The sequence below is a fragment of the Ovis aries genome, chromosome 1, assembly GCF_016772045.2.
Source record: "Ovis aries strain OAR_USU_Benz2616 breed Rambouillet chromosome 1, ARS-UI_Ramb_v3.0, whole genome shotgun sequence".
Taxonomy (NCBI): domain Eukaryota; kingdom Metazoa; phylum Chordata; class Mammalia; order Artiodactyla; family Bovidae; genus Ovis; species Ovis aries.
In genome coordinates, this window is record NC_056054.1 from 107,641,431 (window position 1) to 107,666,794 (window position 25,364).

The following is a 25,364-nucleotide window of genomic DNA, read 5'->3' on the forward strand; positions in this document are numbered from 1 at the left end:
TAGCTGTGAAAAGAAGCAAAAAGCAAAGGAGGAAAATATACCCATTTGAAGGCAGAGTTCCAAAGAATAGCAAGGAGAGATAAGAAAGCCTTTCTCAGCGATCAGTGCAAAGAAATAGAGGAAAAAAATAGAATGGGTAATACTAGAGATCTCTTCAAGAAAATTAGAGATACCAGGGGAATATTTCATGCAATGACAGGCTCAATTATGGACAGAAATGGTATAGGCCTAACAGAAGCAGAAGATATTAAGAAGAGGTGGCGAGAATACACAGAAGAACTGTAAAAAAAAAAATATCATTATGATCCAAATAATCACAATGGTGTGGTCACTCACCCTCACCTAGAGCCAGACATCCTGGAATGTGAAGTCAAGTGGGCCTTAGGAAGCATCACTATGAACAAAGCTAGTGGAGGTGGTGGAATTCCAGTTGAGCTATTTCAAATCTGAAAGATGATGCTGGGAAAGTGCTGCACTCAATATGTAGCAAATTTGGAAAACTCAGCAGTGGTCACAGGACTAGAAAAGGTCAGTTTTCATTCCAATTCCAAAGAAAGGCAATGCCAAAGAATGCTCAAACTACCGCACAATTGTACTCATCTCACACGCTAGTAAAGTAATGCTCAAAATTCTCCAAGCCAGGCTTTAGCAATACATGAACAGTGAACTTCCAGATGTTCAAGCTGAATTTAGAAAAGGCAGAGGAACCAGAGATTGAATTGCCAACATCTGCCTGATCATCAAAAAAGCAAAGGAGTTCCAGAAAAACATCTATTTCTGCTTTATTGGCTAAGCCAAAGCCTTTGACTATGTGGATCACAATAAACTGTGGAAAATTCTGAAGGAGATGGGAATATCAGACCACCTGACCTGCCTCTCGAGAAATCTGTATGCAGGTCAGGAAGCAACAGTTAGAACTGGGCATGGAACAACAGACTGGTTCTAAATAGGAAAAGGAGTATGTCAAGGCTGCATGCTGTCACCCTGCTTATTTAACTTATATGCAGAGTACATCATGAGAAACGCTGTGCTGGAAGAAGCACAAGCTGGAATCAAGATTGCTGGGAGAAATATCAATAACCTCTGATATGCAGATGACACCACCCTTATGGTGGAGAGTGAAGAAGAACTAAAGAGCCTCTTGATGAAAGGGAAAGAGGAGAGTGAAAAAATTGGCTTAAAGCTCAGCATTCACAAAACTAAGATCATGGCATCTGGTCCTGTCACTTCATGGCAAATAGATGGGGAAATAGTGGAAATGATGGCTGACTTTATTTTTGGGGGCTCCAAGATCACTGCAAATGGTGACTGCAGCCATGAAATTAAAAGCCGCTTACTCCTTGGAAGGAAAGTTATGACCAACCTAAATAGCATATTAAAAAGCAGGGACATTATTTTGTCAACAAAGGTCCATCTAATCAAGACTATGGTTTTTCCAGTAGTCACGTATGGATGTGAGAGTTGGGCTGTAAAGAAAGCTGGGCACCGAAGAATTGATGCTTTTGAACTGTGGTGTCGGAGACGACTCTTGAGAGTCCCTTGGACTGCAAGGAGATCCAACCTAAAGGAGATCAGTCCTGGGTGTTCATTGGAAGGACTGATGTTGAAGCTGAAACTCCAATACTTTGGCCACCTGATGCAAAGAGCTGACTCATTTGAAAAGATCTTGATGCTGGGAAAGATTGAGGGCAGGAAGAGAAGGGGACGACAGAGGATGAGATGTTTGGATGGCATCACCAACTCAATGGACATGAGTCTGGGCAGACTCTGGGATTTGGTGATGGACAGGGAGGCCTGGCGTGTTGCAGTTCATGGGGTTGCAAAGAGTCAGACACGACTGAGCGACTGAACTGAACTGAATGTTTCTCTCATGATTAGACTAGAGTTTTTGGTTTTGGGTGGAGGACCACTGAAGCAAGTGCTATTTTCACTGTATCATATCAAGGGTATATGTTACCACATGACATACCACAGAGGATGCTGACCTTCATCACCTAGCTGAAGGGAGTGTTCCCCAGGCTCATCCACTGTGAAGTTACTTCTTCCCTTTATGCTTTTCATGAAAAGGTTGGGGGCCACAGCAATCTTCCCATAAAAACGTGTTTTAATTTGGTAGGAAGTTTCAGAATGAGGGAGAAAAAGCCCCCTATCATAACCATTGTGTGGTCTGTGCCCAGCAAGCCAACTTATTGTTGGGGACAGACCCTGTTCACAGGAACGGCTGTCTTGGGTCCCTGTTTGGCATCTGTCCTCAGACTTTTATTTCAAATGAATAACTTGGCATTCCCCATTATAGACCAGGAGTTAGATAGATGGGGCTGCTCCTGTGGGGTGTGGAACCTGACAGTTCTCTGGTGTGGGGTATTTAGTCTCAAGAGAAGATGCCAGAGCCTGAGCCTCAGTAGGTAGTAGTGAGTCTGAGGCAGCTGAGTCTGTGCCTAGGAGGGGAGTCTAGGCATCTCTCCCTGCCCCTCTGTGATAGCAGGTACAGGGCTGGCAGAGTCTTAAGGGAAGTGGTGGGTGGTATTCAGGCAAGAGCCCATCAGATCCTGTGGGGTCTGGCTTTGCCCTGTGTGTAGGGAACATGCCTACCACTAGTGAAAGCCATAAGGCAGGGAAAGCAATTATGGTGCAAGCAATAGATAAATGCCGACATTTGCATTGGTGATGCAGGAAATGACATTCAAAGAACTTTGTTCTTCTGCTCATAATTTCTTACTTAGGCAAATGACAGTTGAAGCTTATAGAAAATCAAACTCACCAAATAGTGTGAAGATAGGAGACAACACCAAAAGCAGCAGACTTGTGGCCTATCCTGGCTGAAATAGCTTGAGTTCTGTGCTTTGGCCACAGGCTGCTTTGGATGAGCGTGGCTATCTGGGCTGAGCTGTTCCCACAGGGAACATGTACGGGGATTCCAAGGAGTGCTAGTATGGTGAGGGTGAGATTAACAGTCTGGTATGACCACAGGATGGGCATCTCCAACATAGTGGACAGTGCAGTATTTTACTCTGCAATTGTTTATTGATGTCCTACTGTGGGTGCTGGGAATAATATTAGGAAACCTCTGAGTGGCTTAGAACAGACTGGTGGACTGCAAACCAGAACTAACATGCTAGCCCCGCCCTAGGGGTGGAGATTAGCATAAGTGCCCTTTGAATGACACTCTCTCCTCTCTTTCTGTTCCTTCTAGATGCACATGGTGTCAGGCAGACTGAGATGGGGCACTGCCCGGAAGACCTCCACCTCTGCTGGGCCTCCAGGTTCCTGGGATTCATCAACCTCCTCCTCAGTGAGTGGCCCAGGCTCCTGGGAGGGAGGGTCTCTGGGTGGAGCAGGGAGGCAGGGTGCCTTTTCTGTGCCTAATGTCCTTGGTGAGCAAAAAGAAATAACAGCTTTGTAATTATTTAGCAAATGTAGTGCATTTGGTTTAGAGTTCTGGGGTGAACAGAAGAGCAAAATGACCTTCTGGTTGTGGCGAGTCTAGGATACCCAAGCTCAGGCAGCCTTCACTATTTTAAGGGAAACATCTGAGGGAGGTAAGGCTGTCTCTGCAGCAGTAATGGGAAGTCTGGAGAACCGAGAGCTGCCTGCGGAGAAGGAGAGAGACTAAGAAGCTGGCTCCTTGACTTGGACGGGCTGGGGTACAACTCAGAGGGTACCTGACAGTCTGTGCAGCTGTCCTGTGGAGGAGGAAGTTGACTAGAACTCTGTCTGAGATGGAGAAAGCAACTGTAGTCTTGATTTCTTGAGAAAGATGAAGGATGTTAAATACAATGAAATGAAATTCTGCTTTTGTAAAAGGAACAGCAGCTTCTTAAGATTAAGGGTTTCTGTATATCCACCTGTAGTAAGAATATGGCGAAACTATGGAAGGAACAATAGACTAGTAATGTGGGCTCTTGAAGTGGGTGAACTAAGGGGAAAAGAGAAGAGAAAGGGATGTAGAAACTATGGGGAATCAAGTGAAAAATGAACCGGGGACTGGACAAAACCCTAATTACATACATGACTTCCTGGAAGATTATATGATTATGTATATGGAATATACATTTATATTAAATATAAACTAATGAGGAAATGCCCACTAAATTATGAAATCTGGAGAAAGTTGGAAAGCTGTTTTTTGTTTTAGTATCCCAGCAGCTAAATGAACTTGTAGGAGTTATATGAAAATTGATGAATTAGAGACCATTTATAAAGAGATGTCTTGAATTAAGAATGAGCTTTGCAAAACATTACCCCCTTTCTAACAAGAAATCTCTATGTCAGCAGTAAAATGTACACCTTCTCTACTTTTCAATTTTTTTAAGCTGAAAATCTGTTCTGTTTTTTAGGGTTTTGTCCATAATCTTTCGGGTTGGCAGATTACATAGAGACAGGGAGAAACAGACACAGCTTTACCTTGATTTGCTACTTTTAATTTTACATTATTTAAGTAAACTTTTACACTATCTTGTTTTTAACTACACTCTCCCTGACTTTTTCTCCTTCAGGATTAGACCTTTGGTAGATCACAGCTCTTGCCCCCTTCCTTCTCTTTCAAAGTCTTCTTCCATCATCCTCACAGGTGGGCTCACTATTCCCTTCTGAGTGGATCCTCTCTGTAGTCTGGGGGCAAAGCTTCCTCTCTCCCTGGTTCCTGTTTTTCTTTTTGTTTTTCCCCCAGCAAGTGGGGAGTCTGGCTGGGCTGTTGTTTAACCCTCATCTGGCAAGAAGTTCCTGCCCTTCTAAGACCTTCAAAGTTCTTGCTTCCTCATTTCAAGAGAGGAAAACTGGAGGATGAGCCTCCAGGAGCTGCTCAGATCCTGGTGATGAGACAACAGTGCTGGGATGGGAGCCCTGGGGAGGATAGGGAGAGGGTGAAGGAGCTGGTGGGAGCTTCTGCAGGGGAGAAGCGCTGGGCTGGGAGAGGGGAGCCCTGGCGCCAGGTGTGGCTTTGCCCAGCACAAGTTCACCTCCTGAGAAGCTTCCTCTTCTGTGACAAGAGGGGTCTGGACAAATGCCCCCTGAAGCTTGACCTGGAGGAGATGCCTGATTAAATGAATTAGTGATTAAATGAATACAAAGAAATATCTTAAACCCTTGGGCATATGAACACTAGCATGTGCTAGTCTCTGCTTCCAGTGAGAGCCGGAAATGAGAATAAGTACAGTAGCAGGGAGACAGAGGAGAAGGCAATGGCAACCCACTCCAGTACTCTTGCCTGGAAAATCCCATGGATGGAGGAGCCTGGTAGGCTGCAGTCCATGAGGTTGCTAAGAGTCAGACACAACCCAGCAAATTTACTTTCACTTTTCACTTTCATGCATTGGAGAAGGAAATGGCAACCCACTCCTGTTCTTGCCTGGAGAATCCCAGAGACAGGGGAGCCTGGTGGGCTGCCATCTATGGGGTCTCACAGAGTAGGACACAACTGAAGTGACTTAGCAGTAGCAGCAGCAGGAGGGAGACAGGTCTGATATGAGATTTTATTGAATTGGAAAGAAAATTGCGACTATGGAAGGCTGAGACCAATCATGGCAGATGAATCCTAACCTGCTGGAAGAAGCAGATTAATCATCTTTTCAGATAGGGCACTTTCCCTCATTGTGTTCTGTCCAACCTTGTCCCCAGAAAGGACAGAGGGTGTCAGATCCCTTGGGCCTATGTCTGAAGAGGGAGGGTGGGCTCAGGAGGTGGTGACCCTGCAGCAAATGTGCCCACTGGTCACAACTCAGGGTCACAAGGACATTTCAGTTCAGTTCAGTCACTCAGTCGCGTCCGATTAATTGTGAACCCATGAACCACAGCATGCCAGGCCTCCCTGTCCATCACCAACTCCCAGAGTCCACCCAAACCCATGTCCATTGAGTCAGTGATGCCATCCAACCATCTCATCCTCTGTCGTCCCCTTCTCCTCCTGCCCTCAATCTTTCCCAGCATTGGGTCTTCTCAAATGAGTCAGCTCTTCGCATCAGGTGGCCAAAGTATTGGAGTTTCAGCTTCAGCATCAGTCCTTCCAATGAACACCCAGGACTGATCTCCTTTAGGATGGACTAGGTGCATCTCCTTGCAGTCCAAGGGACTCTCAGGAGTCTTCTCCAACACCACAGTTCAAAAGCATCAATTCTTTGGTGCTCAGTTTCTTTACAGTCCAACTCTCACATCCATACATGACTACTGGAAAACCATAGCCTTGACTAGACGGACCTTTGTTGGCAAAGTAATGTCTCTGCTTTTTAATATGCTGTCTAGGTTGGTCATAACTTTCCTTCCAAGGAGTAAGCGGCTTTTAATTTCATGGCTGCAGTCACCATCTGCAGTTATCTTGGAGTCCAAAAAAATAAAGTCAGCCACTGTTTCCACTGTTTCCCCCATCTATTTGCCATGAAGTAATGGGGCCAGATGCCATGATCTTAGTTTTTTGAATGCTGAGCTTTAAGCCAACTTTTTGACTCTCCTCTTTCACTTTCATCAAGAGGCTCTTTAGTTCTTCTTCACTTTCTGCCATAAGGGTGTTGTCATCTGCATATCTGAGGTTATTGATATTTCTCCTGGCAGTCTTAATTCCAGCTTGTGCTTCACCCAGCCCAGTGTTTCTCATGATGTGCTCTGCATATAACTTAAATAAGCAAGGAAATCTTGATCACTAGCTCTCCCCCTCATATTCTAGTCCTTGGCAGTTAGCCTTGTGATGAAAGTGAAAGTAAAGTCGCTCAGTCGTGTCCGACTCTTTGTGACCCCGTGGACTATAGCCTACCAGGCTTCTCCGTCCATGGGATTCTTCAGGCAAGAATATTGGAGTGGGTTGCCATTTCCTTCTCCAGGGGATCTTCCCGATCCAGGGATTGAACCCAGGTCTCCCACACTGGAGGCAGACGCTTTAACCTCTGAGCCACCAGGGAAGTCCTTGTGATGAGTGCTGGCCAAAAAACATGAGCAGAGAGCACACTACTTCTGGACAGATGCAGTGAAACTTCTGTGTGGTTCTCCTGTCTCCCATCTCTGCGGTGGGGCTGGGAGCCTGTGTGGATGCTGTGAGCTCCTTGGGTGTGGCTACAAGGTAGTAAATCCCCCAACATTTGAATTAGGATCCTTCACTCACTCTCTGAGGGGACCTGTGGTAGGAGATATAAACTCTGCTTGTTCTGAGATATTGAGGTACTGTAACTGTTCATTACCTAGCACAGCCTAGCCTGTCCTGAATACTACATTGCCCTGAAGATGCTGGGAAGGAGAGCAGTCTTCATGTTTGTATTAGGTATCTATTTCTGTGTAACGTGTTATCCCCAAACTTACTGCCTTAAACACCATCTGATATAATCTCACAGTTTCTGTGGTTCAGGGCTTAGAGTTGGATCAGCTGAGTCCTCTGGCTCAGGGTCTTCAAGACTGAGATCAGAGTCTTGGCTGCATCAGCTTAGGGTCGAATGGGCAAGACGTGATCCCAAGAGCTCTCATGGATTGCTGATGGGAGGCAGTTCCTGTGATTATTGGACTGAGGGTGCCATTTCCTCCCTGAATGTTGGCCAGAGGCTCCCTCAGTTTCTTGTCATGGGCTCCTCCTCAGGGCAGCTGAGTTCCTCAGAGCGAACAAGAGTGAAAGTGAAGGAGAGAGAGTGTGAGCAAGAGGGAAGTCACAGTCTTGTATAACCTAGGATCACTGAATGACATCCATCACATCTGCTCTGGTCTACTCCTAAGCCACTCTCTAGACACAGCCCCATTCCAGGGGAGGGCACTATGTAAGGATGTGAATGTAAGGGGGCAATTAAGAAGCTCCTCCTACAGTTACACATTTGGTATGGATAGAAAGAGTGCTCGGTGCCTTTGATCCATGATCTCACTCAATTTATAATGTAGGTGAGGAAACTGCAGATTAGTTAAACTTACCTACTCAAGGTAACAGTTCACTAGAACTAGGATTTAATAGTAGAGTTGCTTCAAAATCATGTTACTAGTTTGCCTCCTAAGAATCAAGGGAGTATATTGGATGAATTTTGTTTAAAATATAAGCTATATAATTTTATCCTTTATTGTTACTGAAAAAAATACATTTCCTGTTTCCAATGCCCTAGGCATCCACAGCACTGGAGTCAAGAGTTCTGTAACACCTGGTCCTGGAGTTCAGGATTCTGGAGCCCATGTTCCCATGCAGGGGATCCAAGGAGGTTCTGTGTTGTTTCATGTGACCAAGAAGCAAGAAGCTGACCCAGAGGAGGTCTCGTGGGGCTTTGGCTCTGAGTCGAACTACAGAGTCTTCATGCGAGTCCACCGTGGGAAAGACACCCCAACCTGGGTCAGCCTCCAGGACAAGTACCAGCACAGGGTCCATGTGCCCAGTGTGACGTCCCTGAGGATTGAGAACCTGACCCAAGAGGACAGTGGGCACTACCGGGCTCGAGCCAGCTTCACTAGAGGAATAGAATTTAACCAGGTTTTCCTCCTCGCTGTCTATGGTGAGTGACACTCCTCACTCCACCCTATGGCTTCCCTTGTTCTTTTGTGCTAGGACTGGCACACAGGCTCCATTTTTCAGGATCCCTTCCAGATACCAACCTTCAGACTCCTTTCCCCCTTGAATCAGGAAGTAAGTGGTTTACTGCAAATGGTGAGAGGAGTTGAGATTTATACCAGGGATAAAACCACTTTAGTAGTTTGGAAGAGGAGAATGGGAATTGGGGGAAATGATATTGTTATAACAATTATTGTTCTTTATAGGTCCAGGTTACATAATGTGTGTATTAATTGTCTGTTGCTGCTTTAATTTGGAGACTTAACACAAAGCAAATGTATTATCTTTCTGAGCTACAGGTCAGAAGTCACACATGGGTTTCACCAGGCCAAATTCAAGGTATTGGCAGGGCTGTGTTGTTTCCTAGAGGTTCCAGAAGGAGATTCATTTATTTGTATTTTGCACCTTCTAGTGCTTAGAGTCAGACATGACTGAGCAACTTCACTTTGACTTTTCACTTTCATCCATTGGAGAAGGAAATGGCAACCCACTCCAGTATTCTTGCCTAGAGAATCCTAGGGACGGGGGAGCCTGGTGGGCTGCCGTCTATGGGGTTGTACAGAGTTGGACATGACTGAAGCGACTTAGCAGCAGCAGCAGCAGTGGTTGTTTATATTATTTGGCTCAGGATCACCTTCCTCCATCTTAAAAGCCTGCAATATTGGGAGCAATTCTTCTCAAACCTTATCCCTTTGACCTCATCTTCTTCTTCCTTCCATGTTTAAGGACACTTGTGATTACATTTGTCCCTTCCAGGTAATCAGAATAATCTCATTTTAAAGCAAGCTACTTAGCAGCCTTAATTCCATCTGTTACCTTAATTTCACCTTGCCACATAACCTAACATAGTCACAGGTTCTGATGATTGGCTGTGGACTTATTTGGGGTCCATTATTCATCTATCACAATTCAGAAATCCATGGGTAGTCTGTACCTCCTTCTCCTTTTACTCAGAGCCAGTGCAAGACCAGCCTTACATGCAAAGATTCCACCAGTCCAGCACTAGAAGCCTTCAGTAGATGTAGGAGAAAAGTTACTCTGTAACATTTCCAGATACCCTCACTTAGTCAACAATATTTTTTCCCTAAAGTCCAACGGCCTAGGAAAATATCTGCTGCGAGAGATTGACGGTTGCTGCCTTAGGTTCCCATGTGATTTCTGTGACCAACTGATCAGTATATCACGTCTCAAGTTCAGTGGCATGTTCTAACCAGACTCAGACTCCTCATAGTAGTTGCTACCACTGCATCTCCCACAAATTTGTCCATTCCTGTGAGCACAGAACATTTCTCTGGGGTCCCAGTGCTGACCAGGTATCTGTCTTCTCTAGAGGCTATACAGTCTCAAGCATCATCTGTGCAAGAGAGAAGGGCAAGATCCTGATCCAGGACTAGGCCTTCTGTCCAAGACTACTACCGCTTCTAGGAGAAACCCAATTTTCTTAGGAATAATGGGTATTGGGGAAGTGGGATCAGGCTTTATTTTCTGGTTGGAAATCTACGAGTCTTTTAAACATACACACAATTTAGTAAAATCACATACAACTTACCTCAGTGGCTCTCCTCTTTATTGTCACTTGCTGTGTGTTACGTATTTGGCAAATTGTGGGTTTAAAAAAAATAAATTATTTATTTTATTTGGAGGTTAATTACTTTACAATATTGTAGTGGTTTTTGCCATATATTGACATGAATCAGCCATGGGTGTACATGTGTTCCCATCCTGAAACCCCCACCCATCTCCCTCCCCATCCCATCGCTCAGGGTCATTCCAGTGCACCAACCCTGAGCACCCCATCTCATGCATCGAACCTGGACTGGCAATCTGTTTCACATATGACAATATATATGTTTTAATGCTATTCTCTCAAATCATCCCACCCTCACCTTCTCCCACAGAATCCAAAAGGCTGTTCTTTACAATTGTGTCTCTTTTGCTGTCTCGCATATAGGGTCATCGTTGCTGCTGCTGCTGCTAAGTCACTTCAGTCGTGTCCGACTCTGTGTGAGCCTGTAGACGGCAGCCCGCCAGGGTCCCCTGTCCCTGGGATTCTCCAGGCAAGAACACTGGAGTGGGTTGCCATTTCTTACTCCAATGTATGAAAGTGAAAAGTCAAAGTGAAGTTGCTCAGTCGGGTCCAACTCTTAGTGACCCCATGGATTGAAGCCTACCAGGCTCTTCCATCCATGGGATTTTCCAGGCAAAAGAGTACTGGAGTGGGGTGCCATTACCGTCTCCAGGTCATTGTTACCATCTTTCTAAATTCCATATATATGCGTTAGTACACTGTATTGGTGTTTTTCTTTCTGACTTACTTCACTCCAGTTTCATCTACCTCATTAGAACAGATCCAAATGTACTCTTTTTAATGGCTGAGTAATATTCCATTGTGTATATGTGCCACAGCTTTCTTATCCATTCATCTGCTGATGGACATCTAGGTTGCTTCCATGTCCTGGCTATTGTAAACAGTGCTGCACAACATTGGGGTACACGTGTCTCTTTTAATTCTGTTTTCCTCAGTGTGTATGCCCAGCAGTGGGATTTCTGGGTGATATGGCAGTTCTACTTACAGTTTTTTAAGGAATCTCCACACTGTTCTCCATAGTGGCTGTACTAGTTTGCATTCCCACCAACAGTGTAAAAGGGTTTTACACTGTGTAAGAAAAGTTTTACACTTTTCTCCACACCCTCTTCAGCATTTATTGTTTGTAGACTTTTGGATAGCAGCCATTCTGACTGGCATGAGATGGAACCCCATTGTGGTTTTGATTTGCATTTCTCTAATAATGAATGATGTTGAACATCTTTTCATGTGTTTGTTAGCCATCTATATGTCTTCTTTGGAGAAAGAAGTTTAGTTCTTTAGTGAATGCTTTTGCTGTTGAGCTCACTCTTTAGTTATTTGGCCTATTTTTTTCATTGGGTTGTTAATTTTTCTGGCATTGAGCTGCAGGAGCTGCTTGTATATTTTTGAGATTAATTCTCTGTCAGTTGCTTTGTTTGCTATTATTTTCTCCCCTTCCAAGGGTTGTCTTTTCACCTTGCTTATAGTTTTCTTCATTGTGCAAAGCTTTTAAACTTAATTCGGTCCCATTTGTTTATTTTTGCTTTTATTTCCATTACTCTGGGAGGTGGGTCATAGAGGATCCTGCTGTGATTTATGTCAGAGAGTGTTTTGCCTATGTTTTCCTCTAGGAGTTTTATAGTTTCTGGTCTTATGTTTAGATCTTTAATCCATTTTGAGTTTGTTTTTGTGTATGGTGTTAGAAAGTGTTCTAGTTTCATTCTTTTACAAATGGTTGACCAGTTTTCCCAGCACCATTTATTGAAGAGGCTGTCTTTACCCCATTGTATATTCTTGCCTCCTTTGTTAAAAATAAGGTACCCATAGGTGCATGGGTTTATTTCTGGGCTTTCTATCTTGTTCCATTGGTTTATATTTCTGTTTAGGGGCCAGTACCATACTGTTGAACAGTGGCTTTGTAGTATAATCTGAAGTCAGAAAGGTTGATTCCTCCAGTTCATTCTTCTTTCTCCAGATTGCTTTGACTATTGGAGGTTTTTTGTATTTCCATACAAATTGTGAAATTATTTGTTCTAATTCTGCAAATTGTGTTTTATCTGTAAAATGTGTTCACTATCATTAAGGGGAGTATGCCAGGGTTTCAGTGAGATAATAGATGAGAATGTACAGACTGAAATGTTCTCCAGTCATGTAAGCCCCATTCTTTTGTTTCTTTTCTCCCAGATCCTGTACCCCTTCCCCAGATCCTGGTCAAGTCTGCATCCATCACACCAGGCTGGTGCAATGCCACCCTGGAGTGCACAGCCTCACAGGACACAGAGGACCTGAAGGTGACCTGGGGGAGCATGGGCCTTCCCAGAGGGCAGAGAATAACCCTGGATCCACCCTCAAACCCCTGGACCCTGACTCTGAGCCTGCCCCTGAGCCAACCCAGTGCCAGCTTGACCTGTGTGGTCAGCAATCAGGTGGACCAGAAAACTGCCACCTTAGACCTGGGGGAAGTCTGTGTCTCTGGTGAGTGCACCTGCCAGAGGGGAGGGGCACTGTCAGAGCTCAGGGGTGAGGGTCATGGGATTTTCTGCCTACCATGTTATTAGCCCCACCTTTCAATGGGTCACCTGATAAAGGAGTCTGATAGGTACAGCCACAGCATGTCTGCTTTTAACCGTCTCTCAAGACCTTGCATGCCAGTCCAACTCCATCCCCACATTTCCTTCAAGAAACAGGGATTTGTTTTTAATGAAAATCTTGTCCACCCAGCTCAAGATGATCTATTCCCTGTCCTAGCTGGCCATGGAGGGAGAGCAGGGGTGGTGTGGGGGAGGCAAAGAGAACTAGAGCTGCAGCAGCAAAAGCATTCACTAGAGATGTATTTCCCTGAGGGCTCACCCCTCCCCTGACCCATGCTGCCTGCTGCCTGCACCTGCCTGCCTGTTGCCCTCTGGGGAGCTCCTTCCCTCCCAGATGCTGCAGGGCAGTGTCAGATCTGGTCCAGGGCAATAGTTTTCCAGCACTCCTACCTCATTCATTATCCATAGTGAGTCATCCACTGTAGTCTTTTGAAAAGCAATCGGATTTTGTGATTGGTCTGTATCATCTGTAGGAGTCCGACCCAGGGACTCCCTTCAGGATTCAGGGCTGCAAAGCTCCTCTGCCCATGCTCCTTACCTCACACACGTCACACTGAATTGTTTGCTTGGCTTCCCTGAATGTGTCCTGCAATTGCAAGTTCCTGAGCCTCTGGAAATGCTGCTTCCTCTACCATCAAACCTCCCAAGTCAAGAGTTTTTCACTTCCTTACTTATTGCTATTGAAGGATTTTCCTCAGGTCACGGGCCTGTAAACAGTGTCCTGCACTTGGTTATAGCAGCATTTTGAATCAAGTTAAACAAAGGGTGGCTCAATCTCCTGTTGCAGAGGCACTGCAGCTGCTGTAACCGTCCTGCCTCAGGCATCATCTGCTTTAAGGCGCAGTCCATGGCCACCCCACACTGAACAGCAATGCTATTGATGGGTTTGTCTTCTCCATAGCCTGGAACACCTTGAGGGCAGAGGGCTTGTCCTGTTCTCCTTTTAATTCTTATACCAAGCAAAGCTTCTAGCACTGAATAAATGACCTGGTATCTTGTCTGCAGTCCAGCACCTCTAACTGTCTCCCATGAGCTGCTGGTGGGAGCTGATATGTCAGCATCACTTAAAATCTCATGATACCTTTCCCTTGGTCCCATTCTGGAGTCTCAGATAAAGTTCAACACTCAGCATGACCCATAAGACCCTCTGGAAAGAGCCTCTTCCTCCCTCTGATCCTCCTTGCCCAGCTCGCCTTTGCCTTACCCTCTCCTGCCTGCTGGTCTAGGGTGATTGCAACCCCTAGGGCTGGAGATTTGTCATGGAACAAACAAATGGAAGTGAAAACAGCCATTTCCACTCCTTTTTGGAAAGCTGTGCCAAGTCTGAATGTCTGGTAAACTCCTATTCCTCTCTCAAGGCTGAGTTTTTGCATCACCTCCCCTGGGAGGCCCTCCTTGAAGACCAGTGTACAAGGTATAAACTTCTATGGCACTGCCATCTCTCTGGCTGGAAGACTTTGGTATTTTCAGTCTTCCCACTGTGTGACCCTGGCTTGCTCCTCTCAGCATCCCTGGCATCAAGCAGGAGCTTGGGACCTGGGTGAATGAATGATACTGCCTCACTCCTTCCTCTTTCCCTCAGACTTCGCCATCTCCTCTCTATATATCTCCCCTTGGCAATGGGTATTACAAGTTGTGTCTTTCCTTAACTTTCTTCGTTCTCTCTGTGTGAGGAAAACAGATTCACATGGACAGGTCAGTGCTGACCCCCTGCCATGCATCATAAAGGCTGTTGTGGTTATGCTGTTGATCCCTGGACTTGGACTGTTCCTTTGGAAGACACGTGGGAAGAAGAGGAAGATAGAGACTGGAAGAGGCAGGTTTCACTTCTCCTTCTGGCCCCACATCCCACCCCTCCCCCACTGACCCTTTGGCTGCCTTCCTCCTTTATTTTGCTGCTCAACGATTATCTCTGGGGAAGGGGAAGGTGGGTGTAGGCTTGGCCTTGGGGTTCATTGCCATGGGGGAAGGTATATGTTTTCAAGGCCAAGATCAAGCTTTACTCTGTGTATGACTCAGGTATAGAATTTCAGGAGAATCAGAGGGACAATGATGGTGGAGATCAGTATGCAGAGCTGAGCCAGCAGGCATCTGCAGAGGCCACATATAAGATGAGAACTGGGAGCTGTGCTCAGCCTGGGCTCTCATAGGTCTTTTTCCTGGGTCGGTCAACCCAGTCATCTGCTGTTCCTGGACCTGCTGTCTCTCACCATGTGGTCAGTGGTATTTATAAAAAACATTTCAAACTTGGGGCCAATGTAGAGTGGGTCACTTTGGGGGAATTCACATGCAGTTCATATCAGCAGCATTTGTTCATTGTGGATCACTCTGGGGCCTCTCTCAGCTCTTTAGAAACCCTCTGTCTTCCAGTCATAGGTAATCGGTGAACATATTTAGAAGAAAAGGAGCCTTTTAGAGTCTACAGTGAGGTCCACAAGCCAGAAAGTGTGTCCATGTAGATAATTTAATTGGAGGAAGCAGGAGACTTGGCACTCCTAGGACACCTCCACTCACAGCCTGATTCCTGCAGGCACCTGCCTCCCCCAGCTCTTGTTTGGCTCCAGCTGCCCCTGGTCTGTTACTCTGACTGTCCTGCCGCCAACTCTCTGGGTACACGTGTCCTTCTGACATTCTCTGACAGCTCTCCAAGCTGCCCTGCCACTCAGGATCCTCACCTTCCCGGATGAATCCTCTTCTTCCATCATCGACTCAGTGCCTAACCCCTCTTCTCCTGAAACTTTCCAAAGAGGACCTTCCTGCACATAATAATCCCCACAGCCTCTCCTGTGTGGTGGTGTATATCTTTCTGAGGACATCAGCTCAGGCCTGGGGACTATGTGGAAGATATTTACCAGACCACAGAGGAAGAGGTTAGGACCTTGTTGCTGGGTGCTGATTTGGGAGTCTATGGAAGCCACATGGGTTGGTAGGAGTCCATAAAGGACTGTCCTGAGTTTTGCTTTGCACCCTGTGTAGGGTAAAAGTTGCCTGTTGGGCATTGTGTGTGTGTGTCTGTATGTACATTGAGGGAGTAGCCAGTGTACATTATACCCTGCGCCATATCCCTTGTTCCTGATCACTAGTACTAACCTCAGCTTCAGTTCATGGACCTCAAATCTACCTCCTGTGGAGTGGGAAGAGGAATTTGCACTGTTTCTAGCCCTTCCAAACCTTCTGTGTCTCAGAGAAGGACCCAGGCTGGATTTATATTCTTAGGAAAGCACCCTCAGGCTTTTCCTGTCTGGGGTGGGGGTCATTAGAATGGAAGTGCAGGGTGCTCCCCCCACAACACACACTCTGATGAAGCTGCTGTAAGCAGTGAAGTTTAAGGAAGATCTGAACCAGCCCTCTCCTGCCTCTTCTGATGCTCAGCCCCCACAACCTGCTGGCCTCAGATCCTAGTCAGCCTCCTTTTTGCTCACTCACATCCTTCTGCCTGAAATGGTGATGCCTGCCCTTTCCCTTCCTCTCATCCCTGTTGTTTGAATTCTACCATCCGACCCAAAACCCCCTTCCAGGTCACCTGTTCTTTATGTTCCTTAAAATTTGGAAATGGTCTGTTCCACGTCTGACCTTTTCAGACACACTGACAAAACCAAGTCCCCTACCATAGCTTGCCCTGGGTTAGTCATCACTCTTCTCTGCTAACCTCACTTGTACCTCCCTCAGAAGGGTGCTGTGTCTTTAGAAGGCCAGTGCCAAGAGATAAGCACTTCTCTCTGTGAAGGGTGTAAGCAACCCTCCACCTAGCTCCCGCAGGGACTCAGCAGACTGAGACCCAGAGCACAGTCTACAGAAGTCTTTTTAAAAATAAGTCCACAAGGAAGCAAGATTAACATGATGACCTTCAACCACTCTGCTTGGCTTCCTTACCCACCTCCATCCTCCTGATGACCTAAGGCAGCCTGCACTGAATTGTGTGGGAGCTTCCCCTCTTCCTGGTGGTCCTCACCTCATCAAAGCCTTTGCTTCCTGCCTTGAGTTTCAGCTCTTGAGTCAGAGATAGATTCACTGTAGTTCTATGATTTGTGGTTCCTTGTCTGCTGATCTAGATGTCTGGGTCTCTTGATTCCACTTTCACCTCAGCAAGCTTAGCTGCTTCATTTCTGACTTAAAATCTTGAGCGTTAGGAACCAATGCTAGTATCCTGTTAGGTGGTACATGGATAATGAAGAAATAGAGTTTCCATAATAAGGCTGTTTTAGCCTGTTTAGCTCAGGCTGAACAGAAGGCTAAGAGAGATGACCTCTCTCACTGGCATCCCAGATGATCGGTCATAGCCTGTATCAGTGCCATCAGTCCAAAAGCAGTGTAAGGTGTGACGACCCATTGACTCCCTCCCACCCACCTCGGTTCTCAAAGCATAAGACAAAAAAGAAAAAGAACTGAACATTCCAAGCCTGTATTGAACCAGGTTTTGTCCTGTGAATTTTATAAATATTATTTCTTCTTATAAGAACTCTTTAGAGTAGATATTACTGTTCCTATTTTGCAGGACAATATATAGTTGGTATCAGAGCAAATTCTTAAATCTAGTGTTAGATGATTCCAGCATTCATATCTTTTCCTTTGCCACATGGTCACTGAAGACATTGGAATCTTGGAGTATTCAGAGATTATCTTCCATTTATTTGCTCCCCTTCCAAGGATCCTGGTTCTAACTCAGGTGCCTCAACGTGGAATGAGGTCATCCTGATAATGGATGAAGCAGCTGGTGACTGAAAGAGGAATTGCTCCTTAGGGGGACAAAGAGATGGTAGATGCGGGTGGGAGACATGCAATGATAAGTCCTGCCCTCTGGCTCAGAGGAGACACCTGAAGCAGAGATACTTCTTCTTGGTCTTGTGGGAGTTGCTTCCTCTCATACAATGTGTGTTGTGGATTTCAGCATCCTTATTCTCAAGTCAGCTACCCTTTCTATTATTATTCATGAATATTCAAGAATTCTGTGATGCTGAAATCCCCAATATACAAATGTAAAATTAAAGTCTATTGATGTTAAGTACTCTCCCTAGTTGTAAGTGATGTAGGCATAATCTCAGGGAGGGTATAATAATTTCACACATTTTAATTCTTTCTCTCTGTCATTCCAGACACCCAAACATTTACTATCATCTGTTGTGTTATCCTTCCTAAATCTTCCTCTACTTGCTCTTCTTCTCTCATTCCCATCTTCCACCTGCAGCTGCAACACTTTTACATTTCCACCAGAAATATATGAGAATTTCTTCACATCATCTCAAACTCTCACTATTTTTTTTAATTTTATTTTAGCCATCCTAGTGCTGATGAAGTGGAAACTGCTTGTGGTCCTGAATTGCTTTTCTCAAATTATTCATGTTGAGCATGTTGAACTGACAATTTGTATGCCTTATTTGAAGAAACTTCTTTCTCTCAATTTCTTTCTCCCTTTGTCCATGCATTGCCTCTACCTCTCCATTCAGTCTGCTTTTGTCTGGTCACCATGCTGACTTTATGTTGTTAAATCCAGTGGTTAATTTTCAGTCCTTCTTTCCCATAAGTTCTCAGCCACAGTGGACCTATACTTCCTGGAAACACTTTTCATTTTGCAGTTACCATTATTTTCTGCCTACTGGATGGTTGCTCCTAAGTTTCCTTCATCAGTATCATTCCAACCTCTAAATTTTTGAATAGTCAATGTTCATACCCAGATGAACTCGGTTCAGTGTCTACACTCATTTCTTTCTGTTGCTCTGGCCATGCAGTAATCCTGTGACCTTCTGTGGCAAAAAGGACTTAGAGATGCTATCTGTCCCTGGACTCCATGGTGGGAATATCCAACTGTTTACTTGACATCTCCTTGTGCATGTATAATAGATATCTCTATCTTGACATGTTTAAACTCAAACTCCCCAACATTTTTTCTATAGAGTTTCTCATCCTTCCAAATGTCACCTCAATCCTCCCATTCTTTTTTTTTTTTTTTTTTAAATTTCTGGCCATAAAGCCTTGGTTTATACTTGACTTCATTCTTCTTTTTCATTTTCATTTCTTTTTCACTCTCTATTAGAAAGTATATCTCAGCATTCTATATATATTTGAATACTTATTTTTGTGTATCTATATGAAAAAAATATGTTTATAACAAAATGTCTCTCCTCTCACCACCTCCTTGGTCCAACTGGGTCATTGTTTCTCACTTGGATTATCACAGTTGCCGCAGAATCTCTCACTGTTGCCCTTAATCCTTTAATGTCTATTTTCACAATATCACCCAGATGAATCTTTTCAAAACCTAAGTTGTATCACATTACTCATGAGCTTGGAACTACTGCCATTAGCTCCCTTTATCTGGAAGGTCCTGTATCATTTGACCTCATCTTCCTTACTCCCCTCCTTCCTTAATGCACTCTAGGATACTGGGCTTCCTGCTATTCCTTCAATACTCTGCGCATGCTCCTTCCTCTCCAGAATTCTCTCCCTCCAGGTATTCACATGTCTCATTTCCTGACCTACTTCAGGTCTTTATTCAGATGTTAACTTCTCAGTAAGACCCCTCACCTCCCTATATAAAACTGCAAACTCTTTCTGGTGGCCTCTTTCCTCCTTAATGCTCTATTTTCTCCACAGTACTTTCACAAGGCTGTGTGACAAGGTACAGTTATTCTGGGCTGCTATTTAAAGACAGTTGGTATTGAGGCCTCAAAGAATAAACTTCAATCCTATCATGCAAATACCATTATTATTCCCAGCAAATGGCACATAACTAATAGGTGGCAGAGCTGGAGTTGAAAACTAAGTGTTGGATTCTAAAGCTCTTGAACTCCATATAGTCAACAATCCTTGCCTCCCTAGCATAAATCTCTCTTGATTGTATTGTATGATTTTTTTAGTGCATTGTTAGATTCAGTTTGCTAGTATTTTGTTAAGGACTTTTGTGACTGTGTCTCTAACACTGACTTGTAATTTTGTGTGTGTGTGATATGTTTGTCTGGCCTTGGTGTGATGGTGGCCTTCTGGAATGAGTTTGGTAGTGTTCATCTCTCTACAAGTTTTTGGAAGAGTTTGAGAAGGATATGTGTTAGTTTTTCTCTAAATGTTTAATAGAATTCACCTGTGAAGCCATCTGATTCAGGACTTTTGTTTGTTGAAAGATATTTAATTAAAATTTAATTTCATTACTTGTGATTGGTCTGTTTATATTATTAATTCTTCCTGATTCTATTTTTGAAAACTGTACCTTTCCAAGAATTTACCCATTTCTTCCCAATAGTCCATTTTGTAGGTCCTCACTGGGTCAGACGCAACTCCTCCAGGGCAGCCTGAGGAAAAAACTCCTACGGAAAATCCAAATGCAGGGTGGAGTTAAAACCACAATTGAAATCCAGGGGCAGTGTGCATAAGGAAGAGGATTGAAAACCTTCTCACCAGCTGTACAAGTTACAGATTAAATCCACATGACCAACTAGGTAGACTCTGTGTCTATGGAATATATAAAAGGACAATGCGAGGCCCCACAAAAGAAAAAGCAGTAGCTCTGGCTGATATGCATTTTGGAGGCAAGAATACGTAGCAGTATGACCACATTAGAGTCTGAGCTGTCCCCATAGCAGGTCCAGAGAGCAGCCCAGTGTTGGAGGGCATCCTAGGGAGACAGAGGTGCACTGTGACTCACAGCGAGGGAAAAGATGTTGGCAGATGATATCTGAGAAAAACATCTATTATTATTCTTATATTTTGATTTGTTCTGCAGTTGGTTCTGTATTTTTCTTCTTTTCTTCCTCTGTTGCTGTGGTTGTTGATTTGATTGTTACTATTAGCATATTTAAGCTTTTGAGAACTGTTTTTAAATAGCACTTTTTATTTCCTTCATATACGTCTACATCTATGTTGGCCTTTGCAATTCTGTGGGATTTTTTTAAATATATAATTTTATTAAAATTTTTTTTTTCTAATTTAAAGTTTTTCCCTTGTTTTGTTTTTCTTATTGTCCTTTTCCTGCTGTAGTTATTCATATATATATATATATATATATATATATATATATATAATATACTTCCATTTAACTTTGCTTTTCTATTTTCCTTCCTTTCTTTTTTTGCTTTCTTTTTTTCAACATGTTTGTTAGTTTGTTTAGTTTTCTTTGCTTTATTCCTCAGTTGGCACTTAGTTTTGGTTTTGCTTTCTAGTTGGTGTTTTAGTTTTGTTTTTAATTGGTTTATATGGTTTTTGGTTTTCTTTGTTTGCCAGGTAACTCTCTTGTACTTTCTTTTCTTTGGATTGTTTTGGTATTCTTTGTGTGTGCGTGTGTGTGTGTGTGTGTGTGTGTGTGTGTGTATGTTCCATTGTTTTTGTTTTTAATGTCTGACTTTGTATGTACCATTTGTCTGGGGTTCATCTTTTGCTTCTCATTTTGTTTTTGCACGTTGGTTTTAACCCCTTTAATGCCATAATAAATGACTTGTGCAATTTCGGTTTTCCAGCCAGAGACTAGTCCTGACTCTGGAGCAGGAATGCTAAGTCCAGGACCCTTGACTGCCACAGAACTCCAAACTCCAGGAAGTATTAAATAGTAAGAATTCCCATGAAGGCTTCCACCTGTATACAAGACCTAACATTGCCCAATTTCCAGCAGCACCCAGTACAGGAAGCCTCACTCAAACAACAAGCGAGACAGAAACATAAATCTAGTCATCAACAGAGAGGATTCCCATGGACACCCCCCAAAAAAACCACCTACACAAAAAAGAGTATGCCAAGGCTGTATATTGTCACCCTGCTTATTTAATTTATAAGTCGAGTACATCATGAGAAATGCCAGTCTAGATGAACTACAAGTTGGAACCAAGACTGCCAGGCAAAATATAAATAACCTCAGATATGAAGATAATACCAGAAAGTGAAAAATTAAAGAGCCTCTTGATGAAAGTGAAAGAGGAGAGTGAAAAAGCTGGGCTAACCCTCAACATTCCAAAAACAAAGATCATGGCATCTGTTTTGGGGCATCTCTCCATGGCAAATAGTTGGGGAAACAATGCCAGACTTTATTTTCTAGGGCTCCAAAATCACTGCAGATGGTGACTGCAGCCATGTAATTGAAAGATGCTTGCTCCTTGGAAGAAACTCTTTGATCAACCTAGACAACATATTAAAAAGCAGAGTCATTATTTTGCTGACAAAGGTCCATCTAGTCAAAGCTATGGTTTTTCCAGCAGTTATGTATGGATGTGAGAGTTGGACCATAAATAAAACTGAGCACTGAAGAATTGATGCTTTTGAACTTTGGTGTTGGAGAAGACTCTTGAGAGTTTCTTAGACTGCAAGAAGATACAACCAGTCAATCTTAAAGGAAATCAGTCCTGAATATACATTGGAAGGACTGATGCTGAAGCTAAAGCTCCAGTACTTTGACCACCTGATGCAAAGAACTGACTCATTGGAAAAGACCCTGATGCTGGGAAAGATTGAAGGCAGAAGGAGAATGGGGAGACAGAGGATAAGATGGTTGGATGGCATCACTGACTTGATAGACATGAGTTTGAGCAAGCTCCAGGAGTTTGAGCAAGCTCTGAGAGGTTGTGATGGACAGGGAAGCCTGGCGTGCTGCCATCCATGAGGTCACAAAGAGTCAGACATGACTGAGAGACTGACTTGAACTGATAGAGCTATAGACTCAAGGGTTGAGTTTCCCCATGGCAGGAGTTCAACCCCATCCATCAGCAGATAACTGAATTAAAGTTTTACTCAGCAAGTTGCTGCCCACCAGACCAGTTCCTCCCATTAGGAACCTTACACAAGCCTCTTAATCTCATCCATCAGAGGGCAGACAGAAAAAGCAAGAAGAACTACATTCCCACAGTGACTAAAACAATCATTATGGAAAGTTAATCAGTATGAAAAAGCAGAAAGTTATGTCCCAGATGAAGGGACAAGATAAATCCCCAGAAAAACAACTAAATGAAGCAGAGATAGGCAGCTTCCCAGAAAAAGAATTCAGGATAATGATAGTGAATATAATTCAGGATCTTGGAAAAAGAATGGAGGCAAAGATTGAGAAGATACAAGAAATGTTTAACAAAGACCCAGAAGAACTAAAGAATAAGTAAACAGATGAATAATATGCTAGAACGAATCCATAGCAGAATAATGAGGCAGAAGTACAAATAAATGACCTGGACAGAATGGTGGAGATCACTGCCATAGAACAGAATACAGAAAAAAGAAATAAAGAAAATCTAAGAGGCCTAAAGGACAACACTAAACGCATGAACACTTGTGTTATAGGGGTGCCAGAAGGAGAAGAGCAAGAGAAAGGATCTAAGAAAATATTTGAAGAGATAATAGCTGAAAACTTCTCTAACATGGAAAGGGAAATAGTCAACCAAGTCCAGGAAGCATAGAGAGTCCCAGGCAGGATAAGACCAAGGAGGAACCCACTGAGACACATAGTAATCAAAATGACAAAAATTAAAGACAGAGATAAAATATTAAGAGCAACATGGGAAAAACAGCAAGCAACATACAAAGGAACTGCCATGAGGCTATCAGCTGATGTCTCAATAGAAACTCTAGATGCCAAAAGGGAATAGCATGACATATTTAAGGATGAAAGGAAAGAACCTACAATCATGAATGCTCTGCTCAGCATGACGCTTCATATTTGTTGGTGAAATCAAAAGCTTTCCAGAGAAGCAATAGTTAAGAGAATTTAGCACCACCAAACAAGCTTTACAACAAATGCCAAAGGAATTTCTCAAGGCAAGAAGAAAGAGAAAGAAAAGACATACTTACAGAAAATAAATCCAAAACAATCACAAAAATGGTAATAGAATCATACATCTCAATTATTACCTTAAATGTAAATTGATTAAATGCACCAACCAAAAGACATAGACTGGCAGAGCAGATGAAGATGTGTACATGTATGCACTTACCACATCACTCTGCTTGATCCCCCAAATTGTATGCAATTATTTTATGTTGTTAGGTTAATTATGTTTCCATTATGGCTTGCAACTGTAATTGTCTGTTATTTTTTGTTTGGCTATCGATTGTGAAAACTGATAAACATCTTTTACTATTGTGATTATGTAACTATTACTTAACACCATTGTATCATGATTAGTAAACAGAAAAATAATAGAATTCTATATCATCAAACGGCTTCCCTGGTAGCTCAGCTGGTAAAGAATTCGCTTGTAATGCAGGAGACCTGAATTTGATTCCTGAAATTGGAAGCTCCCCTGGAGAAGGGATAGGCTACCCGCTCCAGTATTCTTGGGCTTCCCTGGTGGCTCAGACAATAAAGAATCCACCTGCAATGTGGGAGACATGAGTTCGATCCCTGGGTTGAAAAGATCGCTTGGAGGAGGGCAAAGCAACCCACTTCAGTATTCTTGCCTGAAGAATCCCCATGGACAGAGGAACCTGGTGGGTTACACTCCATGGACTCACAGAGTCAGATGCAACTGAGTGACTAAATACAGCACAGCACATATCGTCAAAACTACCAATTAATAGAAAAAACTGTTATCACTTTTTAAAATGCAGATGCGTATCAGATTATCTTGGAATTTTTTTTGAAAAATACAAATGCCCGGTATTCTTTTTTTTTTGGCCAAAGCTTCAGATATGTTTCCAACGAACAGACATGTTTAAAAACAACTGGACTATATGAGAATCTTTTACTTTTATCTAGTTTGTTTCATTTTTTCTAGTCAATATTCAGTGCTCCCATTTAATTTGGTTTATGTTTCCAGTTTTTCCATCTCTTTTAAAAAAAAAGTTCATTCTCAAGACTTTACCAAGCATAGTAGAAAGGCTTTTGTATGCATATATATATAAACAATATGTATTATATATATTTAGAAAATATGAATTTTTGCATAACTAAAAAATGTATGACATTTTGATTCCATGTTTGATTCAGTATGACTAAAACACTAGATTTCTAAATTAAAAATAATATATGAAACAATAAAGGTTTATTGTATAGCACAGAGAATTATAGTCAATATTTTATAATAACCTATAATGGAAAATAATTTCCAAAATAATATATGTGTATATGTATAACTGAATCACACACACACAAAAAGAATTCTACTTTTTGAAATTTAGTAATGTTTATTTTTTCTAAATGCCTTATGGACATTTAATAGCAATGTATGAAATACAAAATTTTAAATATATTTGTATAGAAGATTAATATAAATTAATTAAATGTAAATATATTATATTAAAAAAGAAAACCACTTGTGTGGGGTTAACTAAACTTATTGTTTAATCATTTCACAATATATATGTGTATCAAATCACACTAAACACCTTAAACTTTCAATCTGTTTCATGTCAACTGTATCTCAATAAAGCTGAAATTTTAATATAAAAAAAAGCAACAAGTAATATACAAGGGAAACACCATACAATTAATAGCTGATCTTCCAGCAGAAACTCTGCAGACCAGTAGGGAACGGTAGGATATATTTAAAGTCCTGAAAAGGAAAAAATCTACAATCAAGATTACTTTACCTGGCAAGAATCTCATTCATAATTAATGGAGAAATCAAAACTTTACAGATAAGGAAAAGTTGAGTATTTAGCACCACCTAACTAGCTTAATCAGGGCTTCCCTGATAGCTAAGTTGGTAAAAAAAAAAAAAAAAAAAAAGAATCCGCCTGCAATCCAGGAGACCTTGATTCGATTCCTGGGTTGGGAAGATCGCCTGGGGAAGGGAACGGCTACCCA

General features: G+C 42.8%; 1 protein-coding gene across 5 annotated transcripts in view; it reads left to right on the plus strand.

The window, feature by feature from the left end:
* The window catches only part of LOC101111069 (SLAM family member 7-like), a 40,220-nt gene extending 15,210 nt beyond the window's left edge, over positions 1-25,010 (plus strand). Inside the window, exons 3-8 of one of the 5 annotated variants that reach the window (XR_009597553.1) lie at positions 3,194-3,292; positions 8,061-8,441; positions 10,449-10,568; positions 12,249-12,539; positions 14,337-14,475; positions 21,104-25,010. Coding sequence is in view for 4 of the 5 variants with exons in the window: in XM_060403096.1 (XP_060259079.1) it covers positions 3,220-3,292; positions 8,061-8,441; positions 12,249-12,539; positions 14,337-14,521 (930 nt within the window). In the remaining variant the exon portion in view is untranslated. Of the gene's footprint in view, positions 1-3,193; positions 3,293-8,060; positions 8,442-10,448; positions 10,569-12,248; positions 12,540-14,336; positions 19,798-21,099 lie in introns of those variants that run through there. The other 4 variants (XM_060403099.1, XM_060403101.1, XM_042255943.2 and 1 more) reach the window with 4 other exon arrangements.
* Positions 25,011-25,364: the final 354 nt, after the last annotated feature.